The following is a 21,135-nucleotide window of genomic DNA, read 5'->3' as shown; positions in this document are numbered from 1 at the left end:
TTTTATTTTTTAATTATGTGATTATTTTCTCTGTTTGTCATTCGCTCTGTATATCTGTTAGTCTTTCAGTCAGTCAATCTTTATAACATCTCTCTACTGAGAGGTTTGTGAGTTGAGTGATTGTTTCTATCAATCTCATATTAATCTATCTTCTATTGATCAATCTCATATCACGCTATCTAATATCTTTGTATCTCACCACTACCTTTTCAGATTTTTTTTTATCCATTTATCTGTATAATTATCTGTCTGTTTGTCTATTTATCAATCTTAAATTATATTGTGTTTTGTGTTGTGTGTCTTAGATGTTGAACATAAGCCTTTCTTAGCCATCGTGCTCCATTAATCTGTCAGTTGCATCTTCAGCTCTTTATAAACTATACTGACTGAGTTGATAACACGTTCTTACCACACAAGAATCTTCTTGCCACTAATTACTCTTCTCCTCTGCATCTTAGTTATTTTTTTTTTTGCTATGAAATAGATTTTTTGTAACAAAATTGCATATTTTTAAAGTCCCTGCCAAGCCAAGAAAACCAGAAGAAGTTAAAGTTGTTGCTGTATCCAAAAAGAAAGAAGAGTATTATGAGGTTTATGGGGAACCTAAACCAAGTTATGCCGAAGAACCTTACGGTGAAGAGGAGGACATTTATGAAGAATATGGCAAGAGAGAAGAGATTTTCGAGAGACATGTTTACGAAGAAGAAAGACAATATTACCAAGAAAAGGTCTATGAGAAAAAGCAACAGTATTATCAGGAAGAAACTTATGGAGAAAGGGAACAATACTATGAAGAAGGTATATTGTATATTTGGTAAATGTATCATGTTTTTCTTGTGTCTTGTATGCTTTTGCTTGAAGTTAAATCTATTTTTGTCCAGCAGTTTCCAGTTTAATCCACTTATAATGTACTTATTATAAGAAGATTTTTGTCATACTCGTAGAGTAGGGAAATTATTTGGTTCCAATATATGTTATGTCCAAAAACATCTTACATTATTGTGTTGTCTGATGTTGTACGTTCAGAACTCTTATAGACCCACAGTCAGAGTCTTATGAGTAGACAAGGCCTACTGGATGTATATAAATAATATACATACTACCTAAAGTAATCAAACATAAAAGTCTTCAAAAAATCATCTCAACAATATTAAAAAATCATCTTGACATTTGACTAATCTTTCTAAAGCCTTTGAAGAGGAGATTCCTGAAAGGAGGATTGCACCCGGAAAACCAGGAGCCCCTGCAGGTACATGCACTAATAGGAGTATGCTTTAAAGATATTGACCTCTAGATAGTATAGTTATTTTTCTAAAGACCCAAAGCACAAATGAAAACTAAATATATATATTTTTTTGCAACAGTGAGAAGACCTGTTGATGAACAGTTTGAAAGAAGAGCCGTGACGACAGAAGAGGAAGCAGGCTTCTGGAGACAAGGTTTCTCTTTTGCTTTTAAAGTTTAGAAACCAGGTTTAAAAGGGCTGTCCAGAGGCTCAAAAAGTAGAATAAAACTCCAAACTACTTTGAAATATCTTAAGTCATTGTTGGATATAATTTCCAGGAAGTAATACTTTTTCTGGTTACTTACTGAATTCCAAAAACAGTTCACATATGCCACTCATTTTTTTGGGTGGGATTTTTTTTTTGCTATCATAGAATCATATAATAGAATGATAGAGTTGGAAGGGACCCTAAGGGCCATTGGGTCCAATCCCCTACGAGTTCAGGTTTTCTTAAATCATGTCAGCTATATGTTTATCCAGCTTCCTCTTAAAGATTTCTATTGATGGAGAGCTCCCTACCACCCGTGGTTGCTTGTTCCACTCTCTGACTGCCCTCACTGTCAGAAAGGTTTTCCTAATTTCTAATCTGAATCTCCTTCCTTTTCGTTTTATCTCATTGCTTCTTGTACTTAATTGTGCTAAAGAGAATAGGGTGGTTCCGTCTGCACTGTGACTACCTTTTAAATATTTGTAGACCGCTATTAAGTCTCCACTCAGCCTTCTCTTTTGCAAACTAAACATTCCTGGCCCTTTTTAACCGGTCTTCATATGACATGGTTTGCAGACCTTCTACCATCTTGGTTGCTCTCCTCTGAACTTGCTCCAATATATCGATATTCTGTGGATGTCTGAACCATATTGAGAGTAGGTGAGCTGACATATGTTCTCTAGCAGAGTCAAGGACTAAGAAGGGAGCTGCTAATCAAGATCGCTCCGAGAGCTGGAATACCCATCTGTGCTATTGATGACCTATCAGAAGAATAGTTCATCAATAGAGATGAGCGAACTTGAGGTTCAATGTTCAAGGTTCAGGTTCAAACACAAACTAAAAAAAAACAAGGGTTCGGGTTTGAAGCCCGAGCGAGTTTTGAGTGCAAACCATTAAAGCGAGCAGCGCTGTGCTAGAGTATGATTGATGCTCAGCTCGGTGCAAGCCACTTGCAGTGTTTGAATGGCTGGCACTGGGGTTAACTACAGCATGATCAGATACAATGTGCACCAAACAAAAACATAATTGAAAAACCCCACCCTCCCAGCCCCGGAAGTATTCTGCTTATGACTGGCTGCATGTTGATGGAGACATGAACTGCCCAGTTAGTGACTTCCATTGAGGTTCGGGTCAAGTCAGGGTCACAAACCAAACCTTATCTAACCTCCAAACTGAATTTCCAAAGGTTCACTCATCTCTAGTCATCAGTATCATTAGACAGACTATCCAGTTAACATTTTTTTATTTATTTATTTTAAATTTCTGGAAATCCCTTTTAACTGTTGCATAGTCTCTTTTATTATTTCAAAAAGTTAGAATTAATCATAAATCTTAAAACTTAATCCTTAATCTGCTAATATAATAGAAATATAGAGGAACAACTATATATATATATCATATAACTATATATATATATATATATATATATACTAGCTGTAGTACCCGGCATTGCCCGGGATAGTAACTGTCTCTCTGTCTCTCTCCCAGTCTCTGTCTGTGTGTCGCTGTCTGTCTGCCTCTCTGTCTGTCTCTTTCCTTGTCTGTCTGTGTCTATGTCTCTGTCTGTCTGTTTCTATCTCTGTCTGTATTTGCATCAGTCTGTCTCCATCTCTGTGTCTGTCTGTCTCTCTCTATCTCTGCCTCTATGTGTGTGTCTGTATGTCTCTTTCCCCGTCTGTCTCTTTCCCGTCTGTCTTTCTCTGTCTCTTTCCCCATCTGTCTTTGTCTTTGTCCCTCTCTTTCCCGGGCTGTCTCTTTCCAGGGCTGTCTCTTTCCAGGGCTGTCTCTTTCCAGGGCTGTCTCCTTCCAGGGCTGTCTCTTTGCCCAGCTGTCTCTTTGCCCAGCTGTCTCTTTACCCGGCTGTCTCTTATTCCGGCTGTCTCTTTCCAGGGCTGTCTCTTTCCAGGGCTGTCTCTTTGGGTGGCTATCTCTTTCCAGGGCTGTCTCTTTGCCTGGCTGTGTCTTCGCCCGGCTGTCTCTTTCCAGGGCTGTCTCCTTCCAGGGCTGTCTCTTTGCCCGGCTGTCTCTTTCCAGGGCTGTCTCTTTGCCCGGCTGTGTCTTTGCCCGGCTGTCTCTTTCCAGGGCTGTCTCTTTGCCTGGCTGTGTCTTCGCCCGGCTGTCTCTTTCCAGGGCTGTCTCTTTCCAGGGCTGTCTCTTTGCCCGGCTGTCTCTTTCCAGGGCTGTCTCTTTGCCCGGCTGTGTCTTTGCCCGGCTGTCTCTTTCCAGGGCTGTCTCTTTCCAGGGCTGTCTCTTTGCCCGGCTGTCTCTTTCCAGTGCTGTCTCTTTCCAGTGCTGTCTCTTTCCAGGGCTGTCTCTTTCCCCATCTGTCTGTCTGTCTGTCTTTTTCTGTCTCTCTCTGTCCATCTCTCCACCGACATCATGTTACCTCACGAATAAGCTTCAACTAACAGTTTATTTTGTTGCTATAGCAACCACTGACAGTTGCTATTAATAACCTATAGCTCCCACCTCCATTCAGTTTAATGGCGGCAGGACTTTAGAGACTAACTGTAAAGCACGGGGTTACATTTTTCTGTCAAAACATAGTCTACGACGCTCCCTAGGTCACATGAGGCGCCTGTGCAAAATTTCGTGATTGTAAATGTGACGGTGCGGATTCCTTTAGCGGACATACACACATACATACATACATACACTGAGCTTTATATATTATATATGTATATATATATATATAGATATATATATAGATATATCATTTATTCTCTTACTTTTTTCTAGATCTATATAGTTTTCTTTCTAGATGAATAAATTAAACTTTATAAACTGATTTATTTTATATAAATTATCTTTAAAGGGCAAGAAAAGGGCAAGTCTGTACCAGTGCATGAAGAAATCGAAGCGAGAAGGGGTAAGTTATTCAAGTCATTCTTCTTTTAACATTGTGGAAAGAGGTAGTTGTCCCAAAGGAACAATATCTTACCAAGAGAAAACCAACATTTAGGGTTAGCCTTTCCATGAAAAAAAAACCTTTATTGCCATGTTACACTTCAGCAAATAGTACACATAATTGCTGAATATACACATTATTTTTTAAGTACAAGCTCGGCAATGGGCCGTTTCAGAAGAAGAGGTTCCTCTTTCCATGCGTAGAAAACAACAAATAACATCTGTAAAAGGTATGGGTAAGGGTATTGCAAGCATTGATAAATCATGGCAATAATAATGCTATTTGCAATACCAAAAAGGCCATTTATTTTTCCAGCTGGCTTGTAGGTTTTGTACTTTTATTTTTTCAAGAAACCTTCTAACATTTTAACCAGCGGTAGAAAAAAAAATATTTGCAAAACTGTTTTTTTTTATTAATTAGACTTACTAAGGTGAGTTTCCAATTGACTAATGTGCTTCTTGCAACCCCAATGTTTTGATTAAAATGAGTTTTTACTTTTAAAATAACATAAACAATATAATATAATATAAAAATATAATATTTAAAATTTGCTCACATTCAGTGGCAGAAAAACGAGCAGCAGGACAATTCGCCTATCCTGAACAAGCAGAAGAGGACGCCGCCGGCACCGGTATGTCCAACGATTGTACTACATTATTTATACCATTTTTTTTTTCAATGTTTTCAATATCCTATAACCATTCTTTAGATCTGTTATTGTATGTAAATATATATTTCCTCGAAGATCAACAGTTACATAGATTGTCTTATACATTCTATAGTTCCAACTGTATATGAGAAGATGGTTGTAGAGGAGAAACGGGCTGTGTCTATCTCTAGAAAAGAAGAAATTTCAGAAGGTATTCATAACACTTCTTTCCTTTTTGCTGAAAGTGAACCTAGGCCATACAAAAAATGCATGTGTTAAGTGTTTCAATATCTTTAAAGTGCCAATGGTTCCAAAGAAAGCCATACCTGAGGCCAAAGTACCTACTACTCTTAAAAAGGAAGCAGTTCCACCATCTAAAGGTATATAGACCAACTAATAGTCTATATACATTGCGCTTTCTTATACACAACGCTTATTATCCCGCTAGTTTGTCTTTCAAGCAAGCGTTCACTTATTATTTGTACTGTCTTGTTAACAAGCTCTTATTTGTATTGGTTGTATAATATGTTGATATTTAATGTTCCAAATCTTACTTTTAAAGCTGCCGAAAAGGTGCCTGTAGCTGCTTCTAAAAAAGACGAAGCTCCGCCATCTAGAGGTATCATAGCTTTCTATATGATGCTTGCAACGTCATTGTATGTTTATGTGCTGTCTACATATACATGTCTGTTTGTTATATCCTTATACTTTTATCTTAAACTCTCTTAAAAAGTAACTCTAATCTTCCTTTTGCTTTTTGTCCATTTGTATCATTGTCGTTGTTTATAGAACACTCTGTATTCTTTACACCATGTGTTTATGTGTGTGCTGTTTGACTTAATACTGTACCATGTTATTGTTACACGAGAAAACAGGGAGAATATGACCAAAATAATATGTTTGGAAAAAACAAAATTCAAATATCTCCTTTTTGGTAAAATATTAATTATCTTTATTATACAAAAGATTTAAAAATCACCCCAAAACAGGAAACAGTACACATAGAATAATAACATCACAGGTGAGAAGTAAAAAATCCAGAAATATTATCTGTTAGGGAGCTAAATTAGGGTACATCCGCAATCAAATATTGGATGTGTCATAGATGTGTGCCAAAGAAATCACACAACGCAACTCTAAGTGTAGAAGTAAATCACACAGACAAGGAAATTTCAACCGAAATTCCCATAGTAAATCTATATAGATTGCAAGGTACAACGGTTGGAGAAGGTGACTAACAACCGGCACAACACATCATGTCAAATGATATAATTGGTAATGCTTACCCATATTAGCGACACCAAACAGATAATTAACGTTCCCCAACGCGTTTCGTGGTCTTCCTCGGGGGGCTGCGACCAATCTGCGATCTAATCTTCCTTTTGCTTTTTTGTCCATTTGTATCATTGTCGTTGTTTATAGAACACTCTGTATTCTTTACACCATGTGTTTATGTGTGTGCTGTTTGACTTAATACTGTACCATGTTATTGGTAAAAGTCTTTAATGCTTTGCACCTACTTGTGGCTTTATAACCACCCCTTCATCTTCTAATTGAACACCTTTGCATGAGTGTCCAAAAGTAGGGAAATTTACACAAATAATATATTTGTAGTTCCTGACGCAGCCAGAAAAGGAGCGCCAGAAGAAAAGGTGCCCATATCTAAAAAGGAGGCTCCATCTGCCAAAGGTATAGTATGACCATTGTATTCATCATTTGTGCTTTTTGTTTAGTTTACTTTTCTTAAGCATTAAAAGAAAACAGTATATAAATATCTAGAACAAAAAGTAATTAAGCACATGTCTTTAGTGCCTGAGGCTCCAAAGAAAGTCACTGAAGAAGAAGCTGCATACTATCCTAGAAAGAAGGGGGTGCCCTCAGCAGAAGGTATCTTGGTGCTCCTAGGCTTTGATGTATAAGATACTGTTTAATATTGCATTTTTCTTCATGTTTCTTCACAGTATGTCTCTTTAATTTATATGGTTTATAAGGTTATGTTGTCTGTTTTACATGTCTTACTGTGTTTGTCCATGAATGTTTTAAGTATTTGTTATAGTGTACATAGTCATCTTAAAATGTATATTTAACATAGCAGAAATGCCAAAGAGACCCTTTATAGAAGAGAAAGTACCAGAAGCTGTCTCTAAAAAGGTGGCACCACCTGGCAGAGGTACACAACAGTTTTAGGGGAAAGTTTTATTTTTATCAGCTTCTTATATTTGCTTGGTCTTGTCTTGTCTTTTACCATTTGTTCAGTGCGTTCGCTTGTGTGTTGTTTTCCTTAAACGTTTGTGTATTATTTTTATTATCTTTTATTTGAATTTTCTTTTTGTTGTTGTTTGTACGACTCATTCCTAAAGTTTGAAATGAAACCTCTTGTTGCTGTTAACTCTTTTAAAGCTTTTAATTTATGAAATTTGACTACTTTTAGATCATACTCTGTAAGGAGTAATAAAGAGTAAAAGCAGAATATTGCTTAAAGGGCACCCAATCATGTGATGTAGTTGCGATCCTCAAATTTGTGGGAACTTTTGTTTTACCATAATACTTTACTAAAGCAAATCTCAGAGAGGGCTGGTAAAGGCAGAGCTAAAGGACAAGTGAGATTAGTCCATATGAGATTGCCCTGGAAATATTAATAAACTTCCAAAAATATATGTAAGATAATAAATATTAAAGTGAAGTGCCAGTGATGCTTTTTCACTGTACAAAAAATGAAGTCCTATAAACATTTGCTTCCCTGTTCTCCTTGCCAACCCTTCAAGAACTATACATATGCTAACACCATGATCAAGTCACAATGGGCATCATTGTCAATCCCACCCAAGGCTTAAAGGGGTTATCCACTACTTTTACATTAATGGCCTATCCTTGGGATAGGTCATCAATGTCTGATCGGCTGAGGTCCGACACGCCACACAACCGCCAAACAGCTGTTGTTAGTCCCGGCGGCAGCAGCAGGCAGCTAGAAATGCTCAGCTCCGGCCCTGCTCCGTCTTCTGATAGTGGCCGCGGTACAGCACATCCGCCTCCTATTGATTTGAATGGGAGGAGGATGTGCAGTACCTGGCCGCAGCCACTATCAGAAGATGGAGCAGTGCCAAAACTGAACATTTCCAGCTGACTGCTGCTTCCGCCGGGACAGACAACAGCTGATCAGTGGGGGTGCGGGGTATCGGACAACGGCCGATCAGATATTGATGACCTATCCTAAGGGGTACTTTGCACACTTCGACATCACAGCTGTGATGTCGGTGGGGTCAAATCGAAAGTGACGCACATCCGGCGTCGCTGTCGATATCGTAGTGTGTAAAGCATTTTTGATACGATTAACTAGTGCAAAAGCGTCGTAATCATATCATCGGTGTAGTGTCCGACATTTCCATAATTGCGCGGCAGCGATGGTACGATATTGTTCCTCGTTCCCCTGCGGCAGCACACATCGCTGTGTGAGAAGCCGCAGGAACGAGGAACATCAGCTTACCTGCATCAACGCGGCTCACGCCGGCTATGCGGAAGGATGGAGGTGGGCGGGATGTTTACGTCCCGCTCATCTCCGCCCCTCCACTTCTATTGGCCGCCTGCCGTGTGACGTCGCTGTGACGCCGCACGACCCGCCCACTTAGGAAGGAGGCGGGTCGCCGGCCAGAGCGACGGCGCAGGGCAGGTGAGTGCATGTGAAGCTGCCGTAGCGATAATGTTCGCTACGGCAGCGATCACAAGATATCGCTGCTGCGACGGGGTCGGGTACTATCTCGGCATCGCAAGCATCGGCTAGCGATGTCGTAGTGTGCAAAGTACCCCTAAAGATAAGCCATCAATCTAAAAGTAGAGGACAACTTCTTTAACACTTGAAATGTGTAGTACCCAGAATACCAGAGGGCATTAGCGTAGGTTTGCCCAAGGCTGACATTGACCTTAGCCGGGGATTTGATTCATGCATTTTACTAACTCATCTGCTTACTCCAATTACTATTGAAACAGTTTAATAAAAATGGCCCCTCTGTAATCTCAGTTGCAAATAATATCACCTTGGTCTATAAATTAATTTGGGCTCATCATTTGGCCACTAGCTAAGGTATATAAAGACGATATTTCTAATCTATTTAAAGTACCTGAAGCCCCAAGGAAACCAGTTCCTGAGGAAAAGGTGCCTGCGGCTCCCAAAAGGACAGAGATTGCTCCAGGCAAAGGTATTTTGAGCATAACATATGTGTTTAACAATTCCCTAGCTCATATTGCCCATCTTAATATAAGCACTCTTTGTGAATCTTTTTGCAACATGTTTTACTTAAGAATTGTTAGTTTTTCTTGTACGTTTGTCCGTGACAATAAGTATACTGTTTGGCATGTCTACATTTCGTTTATCTACAGTGTGATAGTAAGTGTTGTCTTAATATGTCACATTTACTGGAATTTGTCTAAAATAGTATTGATTAATTATTTATTTATATTTAATCCATCTTATTAAAAAAAAAACAAGTAAAACTCTCTTAATGTCACAAACAGGATTCTTTGTTGGTCCCTAAGGCATGTTTTGTATAATTTGGTGTAAATCTACACTGCCTGTCTTTACTGTTCTTCCAGAATTCTTCTATGTCACACACTCTTGTTCTTGTTACTGTTTTTGTTCTTTAGCTGTGTTGAACATATGTGTTTAACATTGTCCCTTAAGAATGAGTTTGTGCCATGCAATGCAACTTCAATGTGTGTTATTTAAATGTGTTTTAAGTTTCTGAAGTGCCAAAGAGACCCGTTCCAGAGGAGAAAGTACCTGTTTCTGTTCCAAAATGGGGAGAGCCTCCTGCTGCAGGTAACTTGTTTTGCAAAGATTTGGTCAAACATAAAAGACATAGTAAGTCATTGGGATGTGTTTAGACTTACTGTATGTCATTATCTAGTAAACATGCCACACGACAACTTAGATTATCATATCTTTAAAGTGGCCGGTGTACCAAGAAGAGAGGTTCCTGAAGAAGAGGTCCCAGATTTTGTACCCATAGTAGACGAAGGTCGTCCATCTAAAGGTACAAGCAGTTCAGAAAAATAAAAAAAATCCTAACATCTTCTAAATGGCCACTGTAAAAAAAAACAAAACTAAGTTGTTGTGATTGCATTGAATTCTTTATATTAACACTTTCCTGTACAAATCACATCGAATTGATTATGTCTTGGTGTACTAATATTTGTTTGTATGTAATTCTTTGGTAGCAATAATCAGTGTAAAATGAGAATAGAGGACCGTGTTACAGTTCGATCTTTCATTTCAAGTTTCTAAACTTAAATAATATTCTTTAAGTGCCTGGAAAGCCTGCACCAGAGGAGAGAGTTCCTAGTTTCTTGCCTAAAAAAGAAGAGGCTGTGCCTGGCAAAGGTATAACTCTTTATTCTTGTCATTGGTCTTTCTCTGTATTTTGTGTCACGTTGTAGAATTACAATATTTTTGTCATATATTACATTGGAATCTGGCTAACTGATTCTTTATATCAGATTATTTATGTCAGATTTTTATAAATAAAAAAAGATTGGAGAATACAGATATAGCAAAGGTTGACTTGATTCAGATAACACAGCACTGGTAGATCACCGTAAAAAAAAAATAATGTAATTCGACATCATAGGTCCTTTCCAATTAAGGTAGCGTGGTAGTACTCACATTTATTTGGAATTTGACACCTAACTTAACATCAGTCAATGGCTTGTGCAATGTTAAATCATCCTAACGGGAATCTGTTAACAGGATTTCACCCCTCAAACTATTTATATCCACATGTAGCTCTTTCAAAGACAAGTCCAGCAATACCTTTACATGACTGGTCCCATTCCTCTATTAGTGAAAAATCAGCATTTTAATTGATATGCAAATGAGGCTGAACAACTATTTGTAGATGTGAAGCCTCTGTCACTCCAGCTCTATTTCCCATCCAGCAACACCTCCTACTGCTTGAGCGACAATCTCTATGCTGTGTAACTTCAGACAAAGGAGCTGTTAAACAAACAAGAGGAGGGGGCGAATAGAGCTGGAGTGACAGAGATTTAAGATCTTCAATATTTATTCAGCTTCATTTGCATATAAATTCAAACATGGACGCAGACCATGTCTTTGAAAGAACAACATGCGCATAATAGTTTGGGAGATGAAATTGTGCTGAGAGATTCCCTTTAACCCCTTCAGCCCCCGGGCACTTTCCGTTTTTGCGTTTTTGTTTTTTGCTCCCCTTCTTCCGAGAGGCGTAACTTTTTTATTTTTCCATCAATCTTGCCATATGAGGGCTTGTTTTTTGCGGGACGAGTTGTACTTTTAAATGAAACCATAAGGTTTACCATATAGTGTACTGGAGAACAGCAAAAAAATTCCAAGTGTGGAAAAATTGCAAAAAAAGTGGGATTGTACAATAGTTTTTGGGATATTTTATTCACCGTGTTTACTATATGGTAAAACTGATGTGTGGGTATGATGCCTCAGGTTGGTGCGAGTTTATAGACACCAAACATGTATAGGTTTACTTGTATCTAAGGGGTTAAAAAAATTCACAAGCTTGTCCGAAAAACGTGGCGCACGTTTTGCGCCATTTTCCAAAACCCGTAGCGTTCTCATTTTTCAGGATCTGAGGCTCAGTGATGGCTTATTTTTTGCGTGTCGACCTGACGTTCTTAACGGTACCATTTTTGCACAGATGCTACGTTTTGATCGCCTGTTATTGCATTTTGCGCAAAATTTGCGGCGACCAAAAAACGTAATTTTGGCGTTTGGAATTTTTTTGCCGCTACGCCGTTTACTGATCAGATTCATTGATTTTATATTTTGATAGATCGGGCATTTCTGAACGTGGCGATACCAAATATGTGTGTATTTTTTATTTTTTTAACCCTTTAATTTTCAATGGGGTGAAAGGGGGGTGATTTGAACTTTTAGGTTTTTTTATTTTTTTTTAATTTTTTAAAACTTTTTTTTTTACTTTTTTTTTTTATTTTACTAGTCCCCCTAGGAGGCTATTGCGATCAGCAATCCGATCGCTCTGCACTATGCAGATCTCAGCTACAGAGCTGAGAACTGCAGATTTGCTGCTTCACTTTCAATGCCGGCTGTATTCCGGCATTGAGAGGAAGTGACTCATGTTAGCCACAGGCGTCATCACATGACCCTGTGCTACCATGGCAACCGCTGAAAGTCACGTGATCATGTCACGTGACTTCCGGCGGGGGCGGGGTAAGTCACTGTCATGGCGGCGCCCATATACATATCGCTGCCAAGACTTTGGCAGCGAAATGTAAGGGGTTAATGGCCGCGGGTGGAAGCGATTCCACCTGCGGCTAGCAGGCACACATATCAGCTGTTGATAACAGCTGATATGTGTGCGTCTCGCCGCCGCCGACCGGCGGCAGGGGGCGGGGCTTACCGGCACACGATCCATGACGTATTCAGTACGTCATGGGTCGTTAAGGGGTTAACCCTCTGAAGTGATATAACCTTTTGCAATAAGTTTTCCAAATGTGCATGGTAAGTCGTAATAACTTTTGCTATATCCGTAAACTTATATTGTTTATGAGTATATATATATATATATATATATATATATATATATATATATATACACATAGCTAGATAGATAGATAGACAGATAGATATGTGTGTGTTGTAATATATCTGTGCTCTTTCTTTTTGGCTCCACGTGTCCTATGGTATGTTGGTATGTGATATAATATTGCAATCTTTTAAAAGACACATGTATGTTGTCATTTTCAGTCTTACGATTACCAGTTTTATAATCTGTGATAATTCTGTCAAGAGTTGTCTGCGCTATATATGTCTATGTCTTGCCACCCAGTGGTTCTGATGTAAATTGCTGCGTGTCAAGGGTTTCGCCAGCATGTTGCAAAATTGTATTGAGTATCTTTTGTGAAAAATTGTGAATCCTTGATAAAATTCAAGAAACAATAACGGAAACCAGATCCTGAATCTAAAACTGAAATGCATGTTAGCTTAGATTTTACATGATATCTGACACAAAAATAATATTTTTAAAGTGCCCGAAGCACCAAAGAAAATTCCTGTACCTGCTTCTAAAAAGGAAGAGGCTGTTCCGGCGAAAGGTAGCTTGACGCTTTAATTTTTTGCAAGAATAAACCAAATGCTCAGTTACTAGACTGGTGGCCTTTACTTTAGTCCTTGTAGTAGCCATTTTCTAACACTCTAACAAGAGTACATATTTTAAATAAATTTCTTTACAACTACATTACATAAAACTCTAACATAATATACTTGTGTTATATTTTTAAGATATAAAAATGTAAAAAAACAAAACCTTATGCATGGAAATAAAAAAAAATTGAATACTAATATATGTTTTCAATATGTTGCGTCTAGTAGATATCGTCATACATGTTGTCTCTTTTGTGTAGATTCTTCTTTCTTCTGATTGGTCAGATATCCGCACAATTTTTTTCTGTTTGCAAAATGCTTTCTGTGCCTTAAACTTGGCTGCATCAAAAATATAGAGTGATCACAGTATTCTTTTGCTATTCCAAAGTTCCTGAGATGCCTAAGAAGGTCATTGCCGAAAAGGTGCCTACACCAGCTAAGGTACCTATGCCGGTCTCTACAACAGAAGACGTTGCGCCACTCAAAGGTATATGTCTTGGCTAAGCTTACGAAGTGTACAATATCCTTCTTCTTAAATGTGGCCAATAAATGTGTTGGTGGTATATGTATTACTATGTGTGATCTTTAGTATGTGTTTTTGTCTAGTTATGTCTAGTAATTGTGTTTTTGTCTAGTAATGTCTAAATGTTTAAGCGTGTTACTGTGTCTTAGTACCTGAAGCCGTAAAGAAAGCTAAAGTTGCTGGAAAGATGCCAATAGCTGCTCCTGAAAAAGCTGAAGTTCCCCCAGCACGAGGTATATGAAATAGCTAATGTATTTAACGCATTCCAAAGCTATTCTCACCAATTTTATTAGACCGCTAGTGATGCAAATATTAGAGAGCAACCCTATACTATATAATACAAAGTTTCTCAGGTGTCTAGTAAAGTTTGTAAAATTAGCAACTTACTAATATATATTAAAGACTGCATTGGAGTCCTGTTCTCAGTATTAGCCCCCTGGTTCTAGTAGTATACATTTTCATTCTGATACAAGTTCAGGCTTCTTGCAATTCATTAACAAGATCAGTCTCCATATATTTCGCTGTATCAACCATGGTAGAGAAGAAGGCTAGCTTAGTTGATGAAATGAGCAAGACCGATATTCCTCTTTGTCATGTCACAAATCCAAAGAGGAGATAAGAACTGCTCTACTACCTTATCTGAGAGCAAAGTAGTATAAACCAAGATCCTGATTCCAGCGATGTGTCACTTAAAGGGTTGCTTGCTGTAGCTTTGATAAAATCACTGTTTTATAAGCAGAATATTATCACTAGAGTAAACCTGTTACCATGTAGTTTTCCATATTCATAAGCTTTGTATAATCCGGCACCGATTTGCAACTTGCTGTCTATGCACAATGTACACAGAAATCTGCCAATCAGTGGTGTGGGCGGGGTTATATAGAGATTAACATTCAGAGAACTGGTATACCTATAGGAGAGAAAAATTATTTTTTATCAAAACTTCAAAAAGTATCCAAGTAAGTGACACATTGCTGAAATAAAAGTCTCTATTTCTAAGATGGAATAGCAAAAACCTGATGACAGATTCCCTTTCATCTTAACAATATTAATTCCCAGTACTGAAAGTGGCTTAGGAAGTTGTGTGGCACTGAAGGCATTGTCTCAAATTGTTTGGCTTACTCTACTAGTATCGTGACGTTCCGTGTTCTGTGTATGTCTACCAATTTTATACAGTTTTTGTACAGTCTATGGTGTTTCCTTTTTTCCAAAACATTCTTATACAAAACTCTTATATTCAAAGTTCCTGAAGCACCAAGGAAACCAGTTCCTGAAGAAAGGATTCCACCAGCCAAAGGTATAATGCTTACGGGAACAAGAAAATTCTTTAGTCTTGTACAAAAAAAAACCCATATCTTGTGTTTGTCAGTGTTCTTCCATGTCACTGTTGATATCTTTTAATTATTATGCCTAGAAACATTTTGTTGTCTATGTCGTCACGTAACTTTATATTAATATGTCTTTAAGTGTCTGAAATTGAAAAGAAACAAGAAGCTAAGATACGAATTGCTTCGAAAAAAGTTGAAGCTCCCACTCCAGCAGGTAGATTATGGCTCTGGAGGAAAATCAACGTGTTATTAATGATCTTTTCATTCTTCACAAATGTAACTTGTTTTTGTCTTTGTTCTGTGTGTCCTATATTCTTTATGTGTGAAAATAAAATTACTCTTTAAAGTACCTGAAGTGCCAAAGAAAATTAAAGAAGAGGAAAAACGAGTTATGGCAGTTGCCAAAAAAGAAGTGACAACTCCAGTTACAGGTACAATATTTAGGTCTCTTAGAAGTCACAGTACATTTTAGTTTAGTAAAATGATAAAATTTTCCTATAAAATATAACTGCTCTTTCAAAAAACTTTGGCCATGTCACAAATTTTGATCACTAAGGGTCCGAGTGCTGAGATCCCCATTCATCACTCATCTTCAGTATTGGAGAAAATCTATTTTTGCTCCATAGTCTCAGCATCCTGATCCTCACCAATCTTAACTACAAATATAGTACTCTGTAACTTATAAAGAGTTTTCTGAAATTACAGTTATACTTTATCATCAGATATTTTTTCTAAATAATTTAATTCGATAAATAATATTTCTAACTATAATGTATATTTTTTAAAATGTTAGTGGCCTCAAGAAAAGTTCAGGAAGATGTAGTTGAGGTACATAAGAAGGAGAAGGCAGAACTTATTGAACCTACTGCTTATAAACAAAGAGAAGTATATGAAAAGGTATATAGAAAGAAAGAGGCTATCTTTAAAGAGCAGATTTACCAAGAAAGAGAAGAAGTCTATGAGGAAGAGGTTGCTGCCACTGAAGAAGAACTTTATGAAAAGGAACCAGGGAGAGAAGAAGAGATCTATAGAACACAAAAATATATCTACGAACAGGAGTATGAAGAAGAGGCCCCTGAAGAGCAATACGAAGAAGTATCTGATGATTATTACATTGTTGAAGCTCCAGAAGAAGCTTATGAAGAAGTCACACATGAGGAGGAGCGATTTGAGGAAATAACATATGAATCCAGAAGAGAAGCCTATGAGGAGGAGCAGACCTATGAAGAAGAAGTTTATGAGGAAACTGATACAGGAATAGCAGAAAAGGAACGCATCTACCAAGCAATTGAGAAAGGTACTGGTCTTACCTTACTCTATGTCGTCTACGTCAATATATATGTGTTTGTCATCTTGTTTGCTCTTTGAATCTATAATTTATGGTTACAAAAAAAGTTAGATCTAGGTGAAACAATATATTTTACAATATTATACATATTTACAACAACTTTATTGCTATTTTAAAGCACCACGAAAACCTGCTGCTGTTGTGATAGACAAGAAAGTAACCATAACTAAAAAAGAGGTTCCACCAGCAAAAGGTACAACAGTTAGCTGTGGAATTAGTGTCCTCTTCGTGAATTTGTTATTGTCTTCATCTTTGTATGTCTTCTTGTTTGTTGAATGTTTTGATCTTTTATTCTTCTTGCTGACTGAATCTTTACATCATATTTTTAAAGAACCACAAATCCCTGAAAAAGTGACCACTATTGTTTCTAAGAAAGAAAGGGTTTCTGTGCAAAAAGGTATTTTATGATTTGCACATTCTTTATGTGTTGTTTATATACATATTTGTACGTGTTATTTGTGTTTGTTGTTTACGTGCAAATTGTCAGGAGCTTCACACAGTATATTCTTTCAATAAATAGAATCAGAATTAGTTGCGCCAGTTGAAAAAGTTTCCATGGGTGTTCCCAAAAGGGTGCCACCAGCTAAAGGTATATATGTTTTGTTACAGGTTTTATTTTACATACAAACATGTAACATGATAATTTACTATAATAGTAAAAATATTATTCATTATTTATAGCTTTGTAGTATATTGTTTTAAATATATTATTGGCATTTACATAGTTTATACATTATATATGTTAGATTATATTGAAAAACTAGGCAGACTAATCAGACACATTCAGTGTAGTTTCCACTTTGAGTTTTGTTGTTGTGTTTTATGTCTTTCTTATACTCTTGAAATATCTTAAGTCAACTAATCTCATTAAAGTGCCTGAAGAGCCCAAGAAGCCTATTCCAAAAACAAAAACAGCTATCACTGTGTCTAAGAAAGAAGAAATGGTGCATGTTGAAGGTATATTACTCTTCATATTATCAGAAAATCATTCCACTCCATTTTGATTCTTTTCATATTATCTTCATCTTTGTCTTGTTCCATGTTGTCTGTTGTCATCATTGTCATCGTGTTGAAATTCTTAAGGTGTTTCGGCACCTTCATCTTCATAACTAACTAGACTTTTTCTTTTCATGCAGGAAATAATATTATGTGTTGTTTGTCCAGTAATTTTATCTTTTAACATCTTTAGCGGCTAAAAATTGCAATATTTTTAAAGTTTCTAAGGACATTAGGAGGGCCGTTCCTGAAGAAAGAGTAGAAGAGGAAGCTCCAAAACTAAAAGTGCCACCTACAAAAGGTAGTTTAAAATGTTAATTATATACTTTTATGCATAGTAATTACATTGACGGGTAAAAGAGTAACAATGTATTGAACTTTTGACTTTCAGGTTTTATATCTCCCCATCCACTATAGCTTTGAGTGTGAGATTACTTTCATTTCATAGAAAATCATCTTGGCTATCTCATACACAAATTTGACTTACAATTATTTAACATATAATTAGTTATGCAGATTCTTGTCATATCACTGCATTGTTACAAATTTGCTCCTGGTGGTACTTGTATGAATGCCTGTGATCTCACTATTACGATGCATACGAGCGACCTCCCCTGCGAGGTTTATCGCACCAGAAATGATGATCTTGTGATGAGACGATTTGTTGACTCCGATATTTTGCCTGAACATCTTCCTTCTTGCTTTTGAATGGATGTTCCGGATGGAAAGGGGTTAATGCTACGCTGCCACAAGGGATCCAGTTAGTGGATTTCAATATGCATTGTTTATTCAGTCAATGCGTTTCAGAGATCAGGTCTTCTTCAGGACAGAAAAATCAACATGTTGATTGAAAGTTGAGCTTTCTGTCTGGATGAAGGAGGCCTGATCTCTGAAACATGTTGACTAAATAACAATGCATTTTTAAATCAGCTAACTGTATTCCTTGTGGCAGCATGGCATTAACACCTTCTCTTCTGGAACATTGGCATGATTTGTCTGTGGGGCTGTGGCATCCGTTCTCTTCTACATGTGACACAGTGGTTGTGACATCTCACAACCAAATAAGGTGAGCCTTATTCTATTGTGATCCCCCTGGATTTATCAGGTAAGACTCTATTGCGCTTTTTCTTGTCCAGCCCTTGCTTTTGAATGGACGGACGGACTTTGTATTCTAACTGTGCACTGGCATTCACATGATGCAGTTTGGCAATTTTCTTGGCAGAGAGACCGCTATCGATGAGCTAGATGATGCTATTCTCTTTTCTTGGGAAATCTTCTTCATGGCTGCTTTACCACTTCAAACCAGTGACCTTTCACTTGGGAATCAACCTAACAATACACTGAGATATTAGGGAATTTGAAAAAAGGTTGTAATTTGTAGTATACAGGTAGACATTTTTTTCCACCACCAGGAGCAAAAACGGTAACAATGCATTAACATGACAAGAATCTGCATAACTAATCATATGCTAAATAGTTTTACGTCAAATTATATGTATCAGATAGCCAAGATGATTGTCCATAAAATGAAGGTAATCTCGCGTACGAAGCTGTAGTGGATGGTGAGATATGGAGCCTGAAAGTCAAAAGTTCAAAATATTGTTACCCTTTTGCTCATCAGTGTACATAACTATAATATAATAATTAACATAAATATAATATAAATTAATTTAACGTTAACAATTATTGAAATTAGGACAAAATTACTTTACAGTTCAAATTACATTATTAGGATGAGTTAATTTCTAGAACCAACTTAACGAGTTGTAAAGAATAGCATAAGTATACATGACATATAAAAGTGTTTTCCTTTTTGGTGCATGGGCAGATTGTCAGATATTCATTTCAAGGTTAAACTTATATAAATACATTTAAAATATTTAATACAGATAGTTGATCAAATAAAAATAATTCAGATGTCAAAAAGATAGAATTTATCTATTTTGTAATTCATTTACATTATACAATATTTACTTACTACAATACAATTTTGCAATATTTTTTTTTACTTACTGACCCATAGTAGGTTATTGTTTTTGCAACATATTTTTTATTTAAATGCGTTTAATGTATAAATTGTAAACTCTGAAACTTTGACTGTTATAGTGCAGCAATAGATACTCAACGAGTTGTCAGTTAGTGCATTAAGCACAGCATTCTATTCCAAATTCTTATAAGATATATATAGGTTTAAGCAACATTTTACAATTTCTATGAGAATTTATTCTATATGAAAAAAATAAAAAAAATTGGGGACTTTGTAAATATGTTATTTGGATTCTCCGTTATAGTCAGCATTACAATTGAGTGCTGCACTCACAATATTTTTGTTAATAAAAACGAGTTCTCCAAGGAATGGGCCAGAGGGAACTTCGAGTGATACAAAATCGCTCCTATTTGCAATAAGCAAGATTTATTTTACTTGATGAGTGCCATTCCTTTTATTCCCCCTGCTTGGATTGGATGTTTTTGAATGACCATCTTGCGGTACCTGGTCCCAAGATCCGTATCCGAACTTGTATGGCAGTGCCCACTTTTTTACATGTACCTTATTTATTCAAATAAAGTGACCGACCCCTTTAACCCCTTCACCACTCAGCAATTTTCAGTTTTTTGTTTTAGTTTTTTCTTTTTTTCTAAGACTCATAACTTTTTTATTTTTCCTTCAATATAGCCATATAAGGGCTTGTTTTTCTTGTGACATCAGTTGTATTTTTGAATGACACCATTCATTCTGCCCCATATTGTACAGGAAAATGGGGGGGAAAATTCAAGTGTGGTGAAATTGCAAAAAAAAAGTGCAATTCCGCAATTTTTTTTTTGTTTTTTCTTTTATTTACTATGTTCAATATATAGTAAAATTGACCTGGTAGTATGAGTCCCCAGGTCAGTAAAAGTTCATAGATACCAAACATGTATAGTTTTATTTTTTTTAAGTGGTTAAAAAAAAGTTTGTCAAAAAAAAATTACACTTTTGTTACCATTTTCAGAGACCCCTAACATTCTATTTTTTGGGGGATCTGGGGCTTGTGAAGGCTTATTTTTTGTGTCCTGAGCTGACCTTCTTAATTATACTATTCTTGTATAGAAGTGATGTTCTTATTACATTTTATTGCAATATTGTGGAGACCAAAAAACGTAATTCTGGCATTTTGATTTTTGTTCTTGTTACGTCCATTAGCAATCAGATTAATTAATTGTTTGTTCTGATAGGGAATTTCTGAACATGGCGATACCAAATATGTGTAGTTTTATTTTTAGTTGTTTTATTTTAAATGGACCAAAAGTAGGGCAAATTGAACTTTTGTGTTTTTTTTAATTTTTCCTTTTTTTAACACTTTTTTTGATTGTACTAGTCCCCTTAGGGGACTTGAAGCTGATGACAAACTCTGATCACTTCTGTTGTTCAGAACAATGCTTTAGAATCGCTCATCTCCTGTGAACGCCAGCGCTCAGCTGATGTTCACAGGAAGTTTGTGATCACAGTGACAGGGGTCATCAGCTGACCTGGCCCATTTTTTAACAAGTTTTTTGTTTGTACTAGTTCCCTTAGAGGACTTGAAGCTGACAAACTCTAATCACTTCTGCTGTTCAGAGTGATGCTTCAGCATCACTCTGAACAGCAGAAATACTGATCTCCTGTGAATGCTGGCACTCAGTCGCCATTCACAGGAAGTTCGTCATGACAGTGACAGGGGTCATCAGCTGATCTCCAGCTGTCAGAACAAACTATTGACATTTCATGCT

At 36.9% G+C, this 21,135-nt stretch overlaps 1 protein-coding gene across 5 annotated transcripts in view; it reads left to right on the top strand.

Moving 5' to 3' along the window:
* TTN (titin) overlaps window positions 1-21,135 on the top strand; it is a 312,175-nt gene that overhangs the window by 147,895 nt on the left and 143,145 nt on the right. For all 5 annotated transcript variants that reach the window (XM_075317392.1, XM_075317390.1, XM_075317394.1 and 2 more), the window contains 19 exons: window positions 517-798; window positions 1,190-1,249; window positions 1,365-1,439; window positions 4,309-4,362; window positions 4,550-4,630; window positions 4,964-5,032; window positions 5,184-5,261; window positions 5,350-5,430; window positions 5,613-5,669; window positions 6,665-6,739; window positions 6,860-6,937; window positions 7,143-7,220; window positions 9,163-9,243; window positions 9,783-9,863; window positions 9,994-10,077; window positions 10,350-10,424; window positions 13,079-13,144; window positions 13,582-13,680; window positions 17,609-17,689. In XM_075317392.1, the coding sequence (XP_075173507.1) occupies window positions 517-798; window positions 1,190-1,249; window positions 1,365-1,439; window positions 4,309-4,362; window positions 4,550-4,630; window positions 4,964-5,032; window positions 5,184-5,261; window positions 5,350-5,430; window positions 5,613-5,669; window positions 6,665-6,739; window positions 6,860-6,937; window positions 7,143-7,220; window positions 9,163-9,243; window positions 9,783-9,863; window positions 9,994-10,077; window positions 10,350-10,424; window positions 13,079-13,144; window positions 13,582-13,680; window positions 17,609-17,689 (1,635 nt within the window). The remainder of the gene's footprint in view (window positions 1-516; window positions 799-1,189; window positions 1,250-1,364; window positions 1,440-4,308; window positions 4,363-4,549; window positions 4,631-4,963; window positions 5,033-5,183; window positions 5,262-5,349; window positions 5,431-5,612; window positions 5,670-6,664; window positions 6,740-6,859; window positions 6,938-7,142; window positions 7,221-9,162; window positions 9,244-9,782; window positions 9,864-9,993; window positions 10,078-10,349; window positions 10,425-13,078; window positions 13,145-13,581; window positions 13,681-17,608; window positions 17,690-21,135) is intronic.

The sequence above is a fragment of the Anomaloglossus baeobatrachus genome, chromosome 7 (genome assembly GCF_048569485.1).
Source record: "Anomaloglossus baeobatrachus isolate aAnoBae1 chromosome 7, aAnoBae1.hap1, whole genome shotgun sequence".
Classification (NCBI taxonomy): Eukaryota; Metazoa; Chordata; class Amphibia; order Anura; family Aromobatidae; genus Anomaloglossus; species Anomaloglossus baeobatrachus.
This window is presented reverse-complemented; position numbering and strand designations above follow the sequence as displayed.